Below are 16,507 nucleotides of genomic sequence, written 5' to 3' on the forward strand. Positions count from 1 at the left end.
TTTTTTTTTCTGGGGGGGGTGGTTAAGATCTGGTTTAAGGGTTAAGGTTAGGCACAAGGGTTAAGGGAAGGGTAAGGGAATGCATTATTTCTATGTGTCTATGAGGTTCCTCACTATGAATGAAGCACAAACATGGCTGGCTGGTCCTCACATGTTGAAAGGGTTTTTAGGGGGTTAAGACCTGGTTTAAGGGTTATGGTTAGGCAGTTAAGGGTTAAGGTAAGGTAAGGGGCCAAGGTGTGTGTGTGTGTGTGTGTGTGCGCGCGCAAAGAGACACCTCGTTAAATAATGGACGAGAGCAGAGCTCGTTTTTCAAATCCAAAATGATTCTATTACACGGTCGTCAGTTCCCACAGGTGAGACGCGGCTCATGTCCACACAGACGTGATCATGTGACACGTGTGTGTGTGTGTGGTCGCATTCCTTGTCACCTTATCTGGTTCGGCTCTGGTGATTTTTGGCAGGAGGGAATTCTTGTTGCTTCTTTGTTCTGAGGCGATGTTACGTCGCCTCAGAACAAACAAGACGACTGCTGCATCCCTCAACAACAAAATAATAGATATTTAAAACGTGACAACAGCCCGCAACACAAAGTACAGTGAAGAAAGGAACCAAGCTCCTTTTTCCCAAAAAGAAAAACACAGAAACTGGAGTGTAACAGGTTACGCAGCACAATAACAGTAATATTATTACTACAACACAGTGATTCTGCGATAATCCTTATCCTCACAAGACGATCATATTACATGACATCATGATTTCTAACCACACTGTAAGAGTTAAGCCCCATTAAGCCAGTAAGATAGGAATGGGTGATAAAGATATCATAGCACAATTTTTAATAATTTCCAGGTGTAAAAATATAGTCAGGCCACACGGTGACATAGTGGGTAGTGATGTTGCCTTGCAGCAAAAAGACCCAGGTTCACAACCATGACACTCTGCATGTGTGTGTGTTCTCCAGTTTCCTTGAACTGGCAAAGTTCCCTTTCGGGCTTTGGGACTGACGCTTGTGACACCAAAGCAGACACATTAGCTGTGGCTTTACCCTGTACAACCACACTCCAGAACTCCACACAACTCCAGGCAGGAAGACCCTTAGTTGGACCGGGTCATGAACCCGGGTCTTTTTGTTCCTGCCTCGACACATTAGTCCCGTAACTATGTGCAGTGGTCCTGGTTGGATGATAAATGTAACCTAGGAGAGCAAATGGTAGAAAGCACAAACTTAAGACCAGGAAACCCCTTAGTTTCCTGGTCCCCCCAAAAACCCTGTCCGACGCTACAGTAGAACACTTGTTTCATGTCATGAATAACCAGTTATTTACCTAAAGGGTGAAGTCTATTCACCAATATCTGTGCAACAAAAGACTGAACAGAGTCACAGAACCAGTCAGAGAGGTCCGTGCCTGCAGCAGGAAGTGGCCTGTGATTGGCTCGTGGTCTGCAGGTGAAGTTAAAGCAGCAGCAAAGTGTTGGGTGGAGACAACACAGGTTTGTTCTGTCTCACAGCAGCAGCAGTGTGAGGACGTGAGGTGTTTTACATACTAAACAAATGAGGAGAAACCTGTGTGACTCACTTTAAACCTGGTTTCCTTCAACAGTGCAGTCCCACAGACAGCAGAGATGTCCATGTTCAAGAGGTTCTTCAAAGGCATCATCCGCAAAAGAGACGACGAGGACGACAACGACGACAGAGACACTGTGAGTGTTTACACCACTGAATAGTCTGAGAAACGTCTTCTTGAGAGAACAACTGTAACTACTCATGTTCACCTTCTTAAAAGTGAATATTCTCCGTTTTCTTTGCTCCATATAACGAAGAGGTCATTTCCAGGTTTGAGAAACAAACTGATCGACATTGCAGGATTATTTTGGCCTAATTTTACAGCTTCAGAGTTGTTGTGATGGTTAATTGTCTTTTTTGTATGGAGATTGTGGCGGGTGCTGTCTCCACGGCCCCCTACTGTCTGAGAGCGGAAAAGCAGCCTTTGAGAAAACTGTCGGAGGAAGCGAGGAAGAGGAAATGTTGAAAACAAACGCACATGGTCAGGAGAGGGAGAAGAGATCGCTGTGCACTTTAATTTGTCACAGACCGAGCAATATATCGCAGAACCTGCCAGACTGAATACCCTTATACTGCCCCCTGGTGCTTTTAACAAGTATGGTAACAGCCGCGGTGTAAATTAAAGGGAGATAGGGCACTGTCTCCACTGCCCCCTACTGTCTGTTAGTAGAAAAACCAGCCTCACAAGATCAGGGCCGCCGACCTGGAGGTCTCCCTAAGTCCCAGGTCTCCAGGTCCCGGCTTCAAGATCAAGACAGTGATGGTGTCATTTTAGACGTTCATCGTGGCAGAGGCCGCCGTGTTTGACCCTGAACCCTGTCTGTGTTTGTGTTTTCAGGACCACAAGCATAAACCGAAGCCGTATCACGGAACCGTCGTCCCGTACCCGAACTTCAGCGCCAGCCACGACGCTTCGGTTCTGAACAGCGCCATCGAGAGTAAAGGTACAGTACGTTTGTTTTTAGAAGAGAAAATGATCACGTGGTTGTTTGCGGCCGTGTAACGTTCTCAAAAAAACCACAAACAATAACGTGACGTGGAGTTTGTGCGTCTCTCACACAGGAGTGGACGAGGACGTGATCATCGCAGTCCTGGTGAAGAGAAGCAACGAGCAGCGGCAGAAGATCAAAGCTGTCTATGAAGCGTCCACAGGGAACGTGAGTTACAGAGGATTTTTCTCTTATTATTCACGTGCCGTGTGTTGACATTTGAATTAGTCTCTAATGTGGTTTTAAATGTAAACAAGTAAAACAGGCTCTCTGTGATGTTGACTTAACAACTAACGAGGGAAATTCAGTGAACTGCGGTGCTGTAATGAACACCAGTGGGTCTCAGAGAGAAGACATTTAAAACCATGTTTACTCCTCACATCGTTGTCCTTTATTCTCTGTCGCAGTTTTATTGAGCGCTTTGAAATCCACTGATCCCTCGTGTGTTTCAGAGACTGGTCCGGGATCTAGAGTCAGCTCTGCGGTCAGACCTGGAGGACATCACTCTGGCTCTGCTCATGACGCCGGCTCAGTTCGATGCTTACCTGATCAGGAAAGCCACCAAGGTAAATCTGTGTTTTTAAAACAAGGTCAAATAAATAAAAATCTAAGGCTGAAAACAGTACTGAACGTGTCCTCCCTCGACCTCGTTTGGTCCATAAAATGGTCCAACAATGGTCCAGCAACAGACTGGCTGCCAAATAATGAGCTATTCTAAACATTCACCAACAGACTGACTGCCATATAATGAGCTGTTCTTTAAACCCAGCAACAGACTGGCTGCCAAATAATGAGCCATTCTATACATTCACCAACAGACTGCCAAATAATGAGCTAATCTTTAAATCAGCCAACAGACTGACTGCCAAATAATGAGCTGTTGTTTAAATCCAGCATCAGACTGACTGCCAACCATGCATGTCAGGGTGTGCAGTGACTGCGATGGCCCATAAGTGGCAGTAGACCGATTGGCCACTACCGTGATTGGCGCGGTAACCCATGTACAGATGGGGGCGGAGCCTGCTATGTGGCTACTTTTTAAAAAAAAACTATAATTCCTGCTGTCACGGGTCCTAATGTACCTAATAAAGTGGCTACCTAACTTTTGTGAACATGCTCTGTTACAACAGCGTCTGGGGACAGATGAGGACGTCCTGGTGGAGGTTCTGGCGACCAGGACAAACCAAGAGATCCGAGACCTTAAGAGAGCCTTCAAAGAAGGTTCGGCTTAGTTTTAGCTTCTATGTTTGTTTGTGTGTTTGTTTGTGTACATCAAACCTCGTTCTGTGATATCATGACTGAGAATTGTTGTTGTTGTTGTTTTTTATTTAGAGTACGACACAGATCTGGAAAGTGTCATCAGGGACGAGACTAAAGGCGACTTCACTGAGGCTCTTCTGGCCATGCTGAGGGCAGACAAGGACGAGATCACTCACATCGACATGGCTCAGGCCAAAAAGGACGCAGAGGTAAAAATCACACGGTAGATATGTTAGAAAACACTGGCTGAGAACATGCAAGTGAAATCTATAACTGTAAAGTAAAGAGCGAAAACCTGACGAGGCCTGACGAGATGATAAACTAACAACCTGCAAACTATTTATTTATGTTAATTGACTAAAATCTTCTTATTTGGTCGCAGATTTGTTTCCTCTCCTCGTTTAACACATTGTCACTGTTTTCCAACCGTAGACTCTGTTCGAGGCGGGCGAACATCCGCAAGGAATCAACGTGTCCACTTTCATCGACATCCTGACCAAGCGCAGCGGGCCGCAGCTCTCCAAGAGTGAGTGTTACTGTAGACACGTGTGAGCGCTGCAGCTGTTTGTGCTTTGACTCACCTCAGACTGAAACTGTCACGGGGAGGAGGGGGAGGAGGAGCAGGAGACGACACTCACAAGAGGACAAACTGGTGGAACCACATTGGTCAACGGCACGGGTGGAACACACCCAACACACACTCCTTCTCCCTCATCTACATAAAATGACCAGTTTTACCCTGGAGGAGTTCATTAATCATAATGTTCACATGACTTTAGTTTGTTTACGCCGCCATTTTGGGTACAAGTCATAACAGAAGGGTTCACTGTGCACTTTAAATCATCACACGTCGAGCAAGAACCTGAGCAACTGCATATATCTGACCCTGATACTGCCCCCTGGTGCTTTTAACAAGTATAGAAACAGCCAGAATGGACGTGAAAGCAGAACTATACAATATTTTTTACCCAATTTAACTTTAGCCTCAGAGTCATTGTGATGGTAACTAAGTAGGTCTCACTAAACCCCGAGTCTCCTTTAAGATCAAGACATTGACGGAGTTACTTTAGACGTTCAAGGAAGAGCCTTGATGAGCGTGGCTGTTAACATTTTTGTTTGTTTACGTCGTAGCATTCCAGATGTACGCCTCAGCCAGTGACGTCAGTTTACCTAAAGCGCTGGGCATGGAGCTGAGGGGAGACATCGAAGATTGTCTGATCGACATCGGTAAGGCCTGACGTCGTCACATTTACGCCCTGATATGATCTGAGCATATGTCGTCTTTAACAGCTGCTGTCTTTGATCATCTCTGTGATGTTTAGTGAAATGTGCCTGGAACAAATCAGCTTTCTTCGCTGAGAAGCTCCACAAGGCCATGAAGGTGCGTATGAATGTCTTCACATGCACACATCCATGGCTGCAAATATCAATTGTTTTCATCATCATTTATCTGTTGGTTGTTTTCTCGATTTAAAAACATTAAATAGAGAGCTCGCCACGAACAGACTGGCTGCCAAATAATGAGCAAATCTTTATATAGACCAACCGACTGACTGCCAAATAATGAGCTGTTCTTTATATCCGACATTAGACTGGCTGCCAAATAATGAGCAAATCTTTATATAGACCAACCGACTGACTGCTAAATAATGAGCTGTTCTTATATCCAGCATCAGACTGACTGCCAAATAATGAGCTATTCTAGACATCCACCAAAAGACTTACTGCCAATTAATGAGCTATTCTATACATACACCAACAGCCTGACTGCCGAATAATGAGACAATCTTTGAATCCACCAATTGTTGTCTCAGGGCTACGGCACATGTGAGGACACGCTGATCCGGGTGCTGGTCAGTCGCTCTGAGGTCGACCTGAAGAAGATCGTAGAGGAATACAGGGCCATGTATGATATAAGCCTACAGGAAGATATACTGGTAAGACGACATATCTCATCATGTATTTCCTGGTTCTGTTTTATTGTATACCTTAAAATAAAGACTATGTCCTTGTCTCTGATTCACAGCATGACACTAAGGGACATTATCAGAGGGTCCTACTTGGACTGTGTGGACCCCACTGAACGTCTGCCATCACTGCCGATCAAGAGTCCACAGAAACCTGGAGACTGCCATCTTTCTAAATAATATGACAGGATGTGAAAATGTTGTCTTTTTAAATATTAATAAAACAAAAACAAAAAGCAAAAAAAAAAATTCTACATTTTTAGTAGTTTTATATATCTATATACATATACACATATATATATAAATATATATATATAAATATATATATCTATATGTGTATATATATATATATATATATATATATAGACATACAGTACTGTGCAAAAGTGTCAGGCACCACCAGCTCTGTTGTTTTTTCTGTCTGTCAAATTCTGTGATCATTGGAATTTGGAATGAAGTGATGGGACTTAAAGCTGCTCTTGTATATTAGTGAGCTGTCAATGAGTTGAACTCATGCAACATGTGTATGTAATGCTCAAGCATGTCTTGAATAAACCTGGTGTAATAGACGTTTTTTACAGCAGATATTTCTTTAAATGAAGTAGTAGGACAAACACAGCATTTACCAGTAACATTAATGAAGGTTTCACTCCAGTATTAACAGAGCTGTGTTATTGTTCAAGTGTAAGGGTAGATCACGCTAAATACTTGACACCTGCAGAGGATTTTTTCTTTTCTTTATTTTTTTCTATTTATGTTTTTTTTTTTTTTTAAATGCATACATATTTTCTGGATGTGTTCCAGTAAAGTGAAATAGAAATAATTATCCTCTATTGTCGTTATAGCATTGCTAAAACAACTAATCTAATGGTGGCCTAAGACTTCTGCACAGTACTGTATATATTTATAAACGTTTGTAGTGGTTATTCTTTTACTTTACGTGCTGTATCGCACTTCCTGTCACCCTGGCCTTCAAAGTAAGAGTAAGTGCCTTTTTTTTGTACTACTTCCTGTACAAACCTTTTCGAAAAGACAAAAAAAAGCTTACAGTAGTTATTCTTACAAAATAAACTACACGTTTTTATTCCACAACTAGTGTAAAACATTAGCGGTAACAGGAAGTTGAAACCACGGCTCTAGCCACAATATGGCGGCCTTTGTAAAACAACATCCTTGTCTAATCTACATTTAAAAAGAAATGCTTGTTCTGTTGTACCAATAATACTAATAATAATACTAATAATACTAATAATAATGATAATAATAATAATAATAATAATAATAATGATAATAATAATAATAATAATAATAATAATGATAATGATAATGATAATACGTCAAATCTGCGCAGGAGCGACGCTCTCGAAAACACGTACGTGACGTGGCACGTTCACACCGTGTCCGGAAGTGCCGTGTATGCTGAGCTTCTTCTTTTAGCAACAGTAGCTAACAGTTAGACTTTTCTGTTTCCCTCTCGACTTTAGCGTTTATCGTGTTCATGTTAATTACATTTTTCCCCCGTTTTTATATTTACGCGAAGTGAGCGGCGGCATGTTTGAGTGACGTTCACCGTCTACAGGTTGACGTGTCGCGCGGCTGCGAACTTTGGATAAGAAGCTAACTGGCATTCCAGATGGTTTAGTCAGTTAGCAGGCTAGTTAGCAGGCTAACAGGGTGACAGACTGTCATGTTTACATTTGTTAATATAGGTTTTTAAATGAATGTACAGACTTTACTTTACTTTTGAGCTGTAAATATGCTGCGGATTAGATTTACTTGTCAGACAGCAGCGGTGACATTAACGATGATGATGATGATGAGGTAACTGGAACATAAAATACTGGAACTGGACTTTCAGTGGTTTTGATTTGATTTCTTTTTTTAAAATGGAGGATAAATACAGCAGCAACGTTCTGTCAGGAGGAAGACTGGGCATGGTGGAAGTGCCTGATTCCAGGTATGTTTCAAAGACAGAATCAGTGATCTCTCTATAGTGCCATACGCTTGCTTCAGCACTAATATATTACATTTCTGAATCTTTCTCCTCCTCAGGTTAACCAGGTACATAGTTCTGCTGGTTGTGTCAAAGGTCCTTAAGGCTCTCGGGATCTTTGAATCCTACGATATCCTCAAAGTTGTTCATATTGTCCAATTCATCTTTATACTAAAACTAGGGTAAGTGCTCCTAAACATATTACAGATTTTATTGGGATATATTAAGCATTTATTAGTCATTTTGAACAGGCTGATGGAAAGAGCTGTCCTTGTTTGTTTTTTTCCAGGAGTGCTGTTATTCTACTTTTCTTCCAAAAACCTTTCTCCTCTGGTAAAGCCATACCAAAAAGACAGGTGTGTTTCATTTCTGGTCTGTTTTAATGTGAATATCATGTTTCTTTTATGCCTTACCGCCATTTTATTGTGGAAATGCTTTAATTGCCCTTCATTGTTGTATTAATGCTTCTGTAACTCTGTTTTTTCCTCTCTTTTTAGTGGATAAAGTTACTAAAACATGCTGTTTTCAGCTGCATCATCTCTCTACTGGGATTCTTTGGTCTCACTCTTTGTGGGCCTTTAAGGTAAAGTGTTATAGCTGCGTTTCCATCAGCGCCTTTTTAATCCACATTCTTGCCAAATGAAACTAATCTCACACACTGTCACTCTGTGACCTTTTTAAATGCTGGCTCTCTCTCGGCTTTCACAGGACCCTCCTGCTGTTCGAGCACAGTGATGTCGTGGTCATCGCTCTCCTCGGTGTCCTGTTCACAAGCTCAGGAGGGGGTCCGTCCAAGGTAAGGAGGACACTCGACGTCCTATCTCTGAAACCTACAGTCCATCCCATTCATCCGTTACCTACTGTTTTATCCTCCACATGAGGGTCATGAGGGACCTGAGGCTAAACTCAGCTGACAGTTGTCTCACAACACGAAGGTCACTGGTTTGCACTTGGGTTTTCTTCAGTTTTCTTCCCACAGTTCACAAACAAACACAACAATGAGGTTAATTGCTCATTTTAAACTGACCGTAGGTGTCAATGTAAGAGTGAATATTTATTTTCTCTCTGTACCATATATCCCGTTCTGTTTAGGGTTGTGAAACTGCAGGAATTTTCAATATTGGAAACTTTCCATGAGAATTTGATGGAGAAAACTGGAATTTTTAAAAAAAAATTTGGCTGAAAGGAAACATTTGCTCAACTAATTAAGTTCTATTGTTTTTTTAATTGTATAATTTTTGCACGCATGTCTGCTGCTTATGACAAAAGCAAATATTTATTTGTATATGACCCAGTTTCTTTAAGTTTCCAGTCAACTCTCGCTCATTCCCTTAATTCCCGTGTAAGGTTTGCAATTTGGGATATTTTAAAATTAATAAATTCCCCAAACTTTTTGTTCCCGTGGAAGGTTTCTGGAAATTTACAGTGAATTTTCCACCCTTAGTTGTGGTTAATAAGGGCCCTATGATTTCTGTGTGGCTGTGGAAAATTAATTAAACAATATCACTTAAACCTAGAATCTCGCAACATTTGTCATGATTTTACAGAAATGTCATCATTTTTTTAGCAAAATTTTGAAACATTTAGCCAAGAAAATATTACCAGAGATGATGTAAGAAGTCAGGATGTTCAAAAATAACTCCTGACTGACCTTTATGAGTGTGATGATATGATGTTCTGTAAACTCTGCCAGCAAACGATCAACCAGACCTGTGAAAATACAAGTGACGGCCACTTTTGCTGTTTTATTCACATTTCAAGACACGTTTTGTTGGTAAAATATGTAAAGTGAAAAAAAAAAAGTAAAAGTAAAGGGTTATTTGATGTTTTTCTGTTTCTGCACAGACCAGAGGTGCTGCCCTCTTCATCATCGCTGTCATCTGCCTCCTCCTCTTTGACAACGATGATCTCATGGCAAAAATGGCTGAACACCGTATCCTTTGCTCGTCACCGACACCGAACACGATGTCATCACTCTTTTGTTTTATATTGTGTTTACCTTGACTCCTCCTCTTTAAGCTGAAGGACACCATGACAGCGCGCTCACTCACTGCCTACACACCGCCATTTCACTTTTAGGGGTTGCAGATCACAAAGTAAGTGAGACTTAACGTGCATTACGGTAACGTACGTTTACTGCCTTTTTTTTTACTAATTTTTTATCATGTTAATTTCCACTTTTCATCCTTTCAGGGCGGAGTTGTGCTGCTGGTGGCGTCTCTGTGTCTGAAGGTGGCGTTCCACTCGGCCTCCAGGAAACTGTCAGTGGAAATCGGCGGTGCTAAACGTCTCTACGCCCTCGACAACCTGGTGTCTGCCGTGGTTCTGCTGCCCTGGGTCGTAGTGCTGTCGGTGACCACCGATGTAAGTACAAAACAGCAAAACCGCTTTATACGTCCATATACTTATACTTGTCATGAGGAAGTCAGCAGCCGCTTTGATTTTTGACTTAAAATTATTTCTTTCTCAAAGGTGCACATTTTTACAACCTGCTTTTCACAGATCAGAGAGCAGTAGCTGCTGTGGAAGTTACTTAATTAACATGGCAACAAATGCCGTAATGGTAATGTTGACATGTAAACATCACCTAAGTTGCAGCACGTAATAAAGCCAGTAGGTGGCAGCAGTGACCGTTTGACGTGATGCAATACAAACATTATGTCAAACGTGTGTTAATTAGCAGCTCTATCACAGTACGTACATACGTGACATAGCATGAGGTTGTGTGGGTGTTTGTTTGTCTGTCCAGTTTCCTGCGTTAGCGAGGGCGGAGTCAACACCACTAATTAACTCATTAACTCGTCGTCACTGACTGGTTTTTCCACTCCGTCTCCTCCACCAGAGCAAAGTGGAGTCGTGGTCGTCGCTCGTGCTGCCGTTCGGGATGATCATCTTCTCTGTGATGATCCTGGAGTTTTACGTCGAGGCCGTCTGCAACGCCAAGATGGAGACTCCCCGGTGTGCCCGCTACGGCGCCGCTGCGCTCTTCCTCAGCGCCCTGCTGCTGGCCAACTTCTGGACGCACCCGCTGACCGACCAGCTGCGCTCCATCGGCAAACCGCCCCAGCAGGTCAGCACGGAGCACGTGCTCTCCGGAGGAGTGATCGTCAGCGCCATCTTCTTCATCATGTGTAAGTGGGTGGGAACTGGCCGGGTGGCTTTAAAGGGACAGTTCAGTTTGTTTTATTACACGCTTTCAGTGTCTTACATGCAGCTGATTGTGTTCCTGGACCCAAACAAACAAGGAACACAAGGAAAAACTGATTGTAGCCACTTAACAAAGGGCTGACCAGTTTAAGATTATGTCTGGGATTTAATCACACAGGCACACAGGAGTTGATCCAGTCAGTCAGCTCAGAATGGATTGGGACACAGGGAAAAACAATTTTTCTCCCCATAACAAAAAGCTCACTTGATAAAATCTACAACTGCTTAAGTCTGTTAAACAACTTTTTTTTGGCCTAAAAAATAAGCTTTGTGTGACTCTTTGTCAATTGCTCACTCCCTGCACCAAACTCCATAGAGAAAACCAGCAATTTTACATCACAGCACACAGGAGTTGTTGATCCACTGCCGCCTCCATCACTTAGTTCAAATGTCTTATTTTGTGATTTCTGTGTTTGAAATCCTTTATTTGGATTTCCTGCAGTGACACAAAGTGACCACACGAGGCAGCAGTAGACCAGCAGCTCCTGTGTCCCTGTGAGCTAAAAACGCTGTTTTTGTCAATGGGATTTGGTGTGGGAGAGTAAGCAGTTTACAAACTTAAGTTTCCTGTTGGAAAAGACTGTCAAGTGGCAAAATTAAGCTGTGAATATATTCTCAATGTATCACAGACTTAAAGTTGGGTTGATTTTATTCACTCAGCCTCTCGATCAGTGGTCGTATATGTCCCTGTTTTCATGTTTTACCAGTGTTTTTACTCACCCACACACACCTGCAGTTAAACGTCCTCGCGTCTCTCCTCCCCGCAGCGTCCGGCATCCTCTCGTCTCCGTCGAGGAAAGGTCAGAAGGGCACCCTGGTGGGTTACTCGCCTGAAGGCACGCCGCTGTACAACTTCATGGGCGACGCCCTGCAGCACACGTCGCAGTCCCTGCCACGGTTCATCAAAGAGTCGCTGAAACAGATCCTGGAGGAGTACGACTCCAGACAGATCTTCTACTTCCTGTGTCTCAACCTGGTGCGTTCACTTTAACCGTTTCTGGCAGTTTTCTTCAGCACCAGAGAAGTTTGCTTCATAAATCCAGGAGATTAACGGGTTGTTGTTCCGCCTCTTTCAGGCTTTTACCTTTGTGGAGCTGTTTTACGGCGTTTGGACCAACAGTCTTGGACTCATCTCTGATGGTTTCCACATGCTCTTCGACTGCTCTGCTTTAGTCCTGGGCCTGTTTGCTGCTCTCATGACTCGCTGGAAAGCTACCAGGATCTTCTCCTACGGGTAAAGTCTCACATGAGAGTGATTTTCATGAGGAGGAGTCGGAAATGTGTTTGAAAACGTGCTCGTCTTCTTCTGCTGTTGCAGCTTCGGTCGTGTTGAGATTCTGTCTGGTTTTATCAACGGTCTCTTCCTGATGGTCATCGCGTTCTTTGTCTTTGTCGAGTCCGTCACTCGTTTGTTGGATCCACCAAATATCAACACAGACATGCTGACTGTGAGTAAACTGTCCTCCACTCATCTCATCACTTCTTCTTCTTCTTCTTCTAAAACTAAAAATGCTACTTCTGCTGTTATGATTACAAAAACTACCACAACTAAAACTACTATCATTGACTGTATAAACTTGTAACTTTGATACAGTTGTTGTGTATCTGCTCCTGGTCTCTCTCTCTCTTCTGTCTCTACCTCATCCCCCTCTTGTCCTTTCTCTCCCCCCTTTCTGTCCCCCACCTCTCCTCTGTCCCCCATTTTCCTTTCACCCCAACCGGTCGAGGCAGATGCTGCACATCTCTGAGCCTGGTTCTGTCAGAGATTTCTTCTTCTGTTAAGAGGGAGTTTTTTCTCTCCACTGATGCCTAGTGTTTGCTCATTGTGTGAACTGTTGTGTTTCTCTGCTCTCCTTGATGTTGTCTATGTACAGAGACCTGAGATCATGTATGTTATGATTTGGCGCTATACAAATAACATTGAATTGAATTGAATTGAATTACTACTGCTGCTATAACCAAAACTGCTATTATTCCTAAAACGATGACTACTGTGCTAAAACCACACTATGGGGCCTTGTCTCACTCACTCTCCTCCACTAAAGTCCATTGAGAAAATGAGTGATTCTACATGACAGCAGCACAGGAGTTGTTGATCGACTGCCGCCTCCATCACTGAGTTCAGAGGTGTTTGTGACTCTGTGTCACTGAAGTAAATCTGAATGAAGGGTTTCAAACACCAAACTGACCACACGAGGCAGCAGTGGACCAGCAGCTCCTGTGTTTTTGTCTATGGAGTTTTGGTGCAGGAGAGTGAGTGAGTCGGCTGCAGTTTTCTGTCACACTGAGACAAACACAGTCTGAAGATGTCACTCACTCTTTGCTCCTCCTCCTGCAGCCCGTGTCAGTCGGAGGATTACTGGTCAACCTGGTGGGCATCTGTGCCTTCAGTCACGCTCACTCCCACGGCGGCAAAAGCTGCTCGTCACATGAACAGAGCCTCTCCCACAGCGAGCATGGCCACTCCCACGGAGGAGGAGGAGGAGGTCACGGCCACTCCCACGGAGGAGGAGGTCACGGCCACTCCCATGGAGGAGGAGGAGGCGGTCACGGCCACTCCCATGGAGGAGGAGGAGGAGGAGGTCACGGCCACTCCCATGGAGGAGGAGGAGGTCATGGACACTCCCACGGAGGAGGAGGAGGTCACGGACACGCCCATAGCTCAGGGGGTGGAGGCATGAACGCCAACATGAGAGGTGTTTACCTTCACGTCCTGGCCGACACGCTGGGCAGCGTCGGCGTCATCATCTCCACCATCCTGATCCGGCAGTTTGGCTGGCTGATTGCTGACCCCATCTGCTCGCTCTTCATCGCCACGCTCATCTTCCTCAGCGTCATCCCTCTGCTGAAGGACGCCTGTGAGGTTCTGCTCCTGCGAACACCGCAGGAAAACGAGAAGGACCTGAATATTGCGCTGGAGAAGGTGAGAGCGCAGAGAAACCTGTCTTTTATTTGTTGATCTATATTTATCTCGCTGTTAGACTTTTCTGGACAGAAACTGAAGTCCATTGAGAAAATCAGTGATTTCAGCTCACGGGGCCACAGGAGTTACTGGTCCACTGCTGCCTCATGTGGCCAGTTTCTGTCATTGAGGTAAATCTGACACCGAATTCACTAAATAACACATTTGGAGTCACTGATGTAGGCAGCAGTGGATCAACAACTCCTCTTGTCTTGTGAGGTGAAATCACAGATTTTTCATTTTTTCGCAGTATAAATGAACACATCAACATATGGCAATCTTTAAAACACATTGTCTGTGTCAAATGATATAAATGACAACACTGCCCTCTAGTGGCCATAGCTTTAAACACACAATACAAAATGAACCACAGCCTTAAATTGGTTTGTGAAACAATTACATTCATATAATATTATAAAACGAAATATTTTTGTATTCGTATATTGAGAGAAATCAGGAGAGCGGAACTTAAACTACATAAAATTGATCAACTTTATATGTATATGTGGGTGTTTTCATAACTGATCAGCTGTTGTTTATTTTCTTCATTCACTTTTTTGTCGTCCGCTCTAGAAAATGTTGAAAAACGTGATTGTTTTTAAATTAAACCAAAATAATAAAGTTTTTATGATTTGTGAACCCGAGAGTATTCACACATTAGAAGCTGAAAATGCACATTTAAAGAACGTTTGCTCGATAAAAATGTAAACGCAGTTTCATTTCAGCAAATCTTTTAAAATAGAATCTGAATCAGAACAGCTGATTTTTAAAGCGTAGTTTTCCTCGTGGTGTTAACTTGTTCCAGGTGGAGAGGGTGGAAGGAGTTCTGTCGTACAGAGACGCTCATTTCTGGAGACACTCGGCCAGCGTGGTCGCAGGAACCATCCACCTGCAGGTCATGCCCGACGTGGTGGAGCAGAGGATCGTCCAGCAGGTCGGTATCAGCAGCAGCGGCAGCAGCAGCAGCGAGCAGCAGCAGCCTCTGACTCTCCCGTGTTTGTTCCCCTCTTTGGTTTCCAGGTGACCACCATCCTGAAAGACGGTGGCGTGAATAACCTGTCGGTGCAGGTGGAGAAGGAGTCGTACTTCCAGCACATGTCAGGACTCAGCACAGGTTTCAACGAAGTCCTGGCGATGACGCAGCAGATGGAGGTGATGAAGCACCTGAACGACGGCACGTGCATCATGTGATCTCTGTGCTGTGTGTGCGCGCTGTGCGTGGGACCAAAACAAGACTTTGTGATTCTGTTTTTTTTCTCTCTCCTCTGATAATGTACAGTGTAAGTATGTGGTTTAAATAAATCTGAATATATTGGTTTTATCACAAAGTGCTGGAACTTCTTTCCCTTAAGATCTCAGAAGGTTTATAAGTCATGTCACAGCAGCCTGATTATCCTGTGGATGTGATCATGGTGCATTCCAGTTGTAGTCACAAGTCGGATTTTCTGAAACTGAGGGGACAGAAAGTCGTAGCTACCTCCCGAACCTCCACCTGGTGAGTACGAATCCTTGTCGTACAAATGCCTCCACTTTAAGTGTTACGGCACTTCTGCCTTGTTTATCACACAGTAAATAATTAGTACAAATAATGTTTGTGTACTTCTGAGCAAAATCGCACAATACTGTGTTTTTATCGACTGGTATTTTGCGAACAGTAGCTAACAAGAGGTATGTTTGATGCCGCCGTTCCTAGTTCGGACCTCCGACTTCCAATGTAAATGGAACGCATCATAATGACATGTATTACTAAATGTTACCGAAACACAAACAACAGTTTTATCGCAAAAAAGCCGTTTTCGCATTCCTGTCGTACAAACACCTCTAATTTAACATTTCTGTCTTATTTGTCGCAGTAAATCATTCGTACAAATAATGTCTGTGTTGCCGACGATGGCTAACCCAAGGTACGTTTACGTCCGTGTATTTTTCCGACTTCTCAAGGGAGCGGCAGCGTCATCTCGGAGGTGACATCGCTTGGAGTTCGGTCCTCCGACGTAAATTTACTAAATGTTAACGAAACACAAGCAACATTTTTATCGTAAAAAGAAAGTTTTCAGATGATGAACCTTGAACATTTTTTTAGAAGCTTTGGTAGTGGCATTTTTCAAAGTTCGCTATTCACATTTTTAACAAACACAGCAGATTAATGTCTGGATTACGCCACAAATTTGCTGAACTTTTTCCCTCCAAGAAAGTTCAGATTTATGTGTAAATGTTTTTTGTTTTTTTTCAATTTAATTTACTAAACATCTCTAGGAAATAATTTGTTTAATTCATTTGAAATATTAGCTGTTAAACATAAGACGGTCACAATTTTGCTCTTGTCACGGTTTTTGTTGTGCATTTTACTTTTACTCGGAGGTCTCGGCTTGTGCAGCCTCGCAAATCAATTTTTATATTTAATATTGAGTTATGAGTTGTTTCTGTCTGTTTTTGTTATTTATACATCATAAATACATGTTTTTTTTATTAAATTGTGGGCTAAATAAACTGTTTCACACTTTTATTTTGAATTTCTTTGAAATCTCCTCACTAATGTCATGATTTAAACACTTTGATGGT

General features: G+C 43.0%; 2 protein-coding genes across 2 annotated transcripts; both read left to right on the forward strand.

Moving 5' to 3' along the window:
* Window positions 1-1,512: 1,512 nt before the first annotated feature.
* LOC131446534 (annexin A1-like) lies at window positions 1,513-6,055 on the forward strand. The gene is made up of 12 exons (XM_058617823.1): window positions 1,513-1,530; window positions 1,605-1,704; window positions 2,406-2,511; window positions 2,630-2,724; window positions 3,009-3,122; window positions 3,687-3,777; window positions 3,889-4,025; window positions 4,249-4,342; window positions 4,948-5,043; window positions 5,139-5,197; window positions 5,631-5,753; window positions 5,843-6,055. Exons 2-12 carry the CDS (start codon window positions 1,627-1,629, stop codon window positions 5,897-5,899), a joined length of 1,050 nt encoding a protein of 349 aa, XP_058473806.1. The 5' UTR covers window positions 1,513-1,530; window positions 1,605-1,626; the 3' UTR covers window positions 5,900-6,055.
* A 1,113-nt stretch (window positions 6,056-7,168) lies between these two features.
* On the forward strand, window positions 7,169-16,458 carry slc30a5 (solute carrier family 30 member 5). The gene is made up of 15 exons (XM_058617817.1): window positions 7,169-7,740; window positions 7,836-7,958; window positions 8,066-8,132; window positions 8,274-8,359; window positions 8,485-8,572; window positions 9,622-9,709; window positions 9,796-9,872; window positions 9,970-10,140; window positions 10,619-10,907; window positions 11,751-11,959; window positions 12,060-12,217; window positions 12,302-12,431; window positions 13,322-13,906; window positions 14,751-14,879; window positions 14,966-16,458. Exons 1-15 carry the CDS (start codon window positions 7,670-7,672, stop codon window positions 15,134-15,136), a joined length of 2,442 nt encoding a protein of 813 aa, XP_058473800.1. The 5' UTR covers window positions 7,169-7,669; the 3' UTR covers window positions 15,137-16,458.
* Window positions 16,459-16,507: the final 49 nt, after the last annotated feature.

Source organism: Solea solea, chromosome 19 (genome assembly GCF_958295425.1).
Source record: "Solea solea chromosome 19, fSolSol10.1, whole genome shotgun sequence".
NCBI lineage: Eukaryota > Metazoa > Chordata > Actinopteri > Pleuronectiformes > Soleidae > Solea > Solea solea.

Bases quoted from the DNA above. Each gene is read 5' to 3' on its own strand.
- LOC131446534 (XM_058617823.1), top strand. From the start codon at position 1,627: ATGTCCATGTTCAAGAGGTTCTTCAAAGGCATCATCCGCAAAAGAGAC. The intron at 4,026-4,248 runs GTAAAAATCACA...TTCCAACCGTAG, and splicing joins AGGCCAAAAAGGACGCAGAG to ACTCTGTTCGAGGCGGGCGA. The intron at 5,754-5,842 runs GTAAGACGACAT...TCTGATTCACAG, and splicing joins GCCTACAGGAAGATATACTG to CATGACACTAAGGGACATTA.
- slc30a5 (XM_058617817.1), top strand. From the start codon at position 7,670: ATGGAGGATAAATACAGCAGCAACGTTCTGTCAGGAGGAAGACTGGGC. The intron at 7,741-7,835 runs GTATGTTTCAAA...TCTCCTCCTCAG, and splicing joins GTGGAAGTGCCTGATTCCAG to GTTAACCAGGTACATAGTTC. The intron at 8,133-8,273 runs GTGTGTTTCATT...CTCTCTTTTTAG, and splicing joins AAGCCATACCAAAAAGACAG to TGGATAAAGTTACTAAAACA.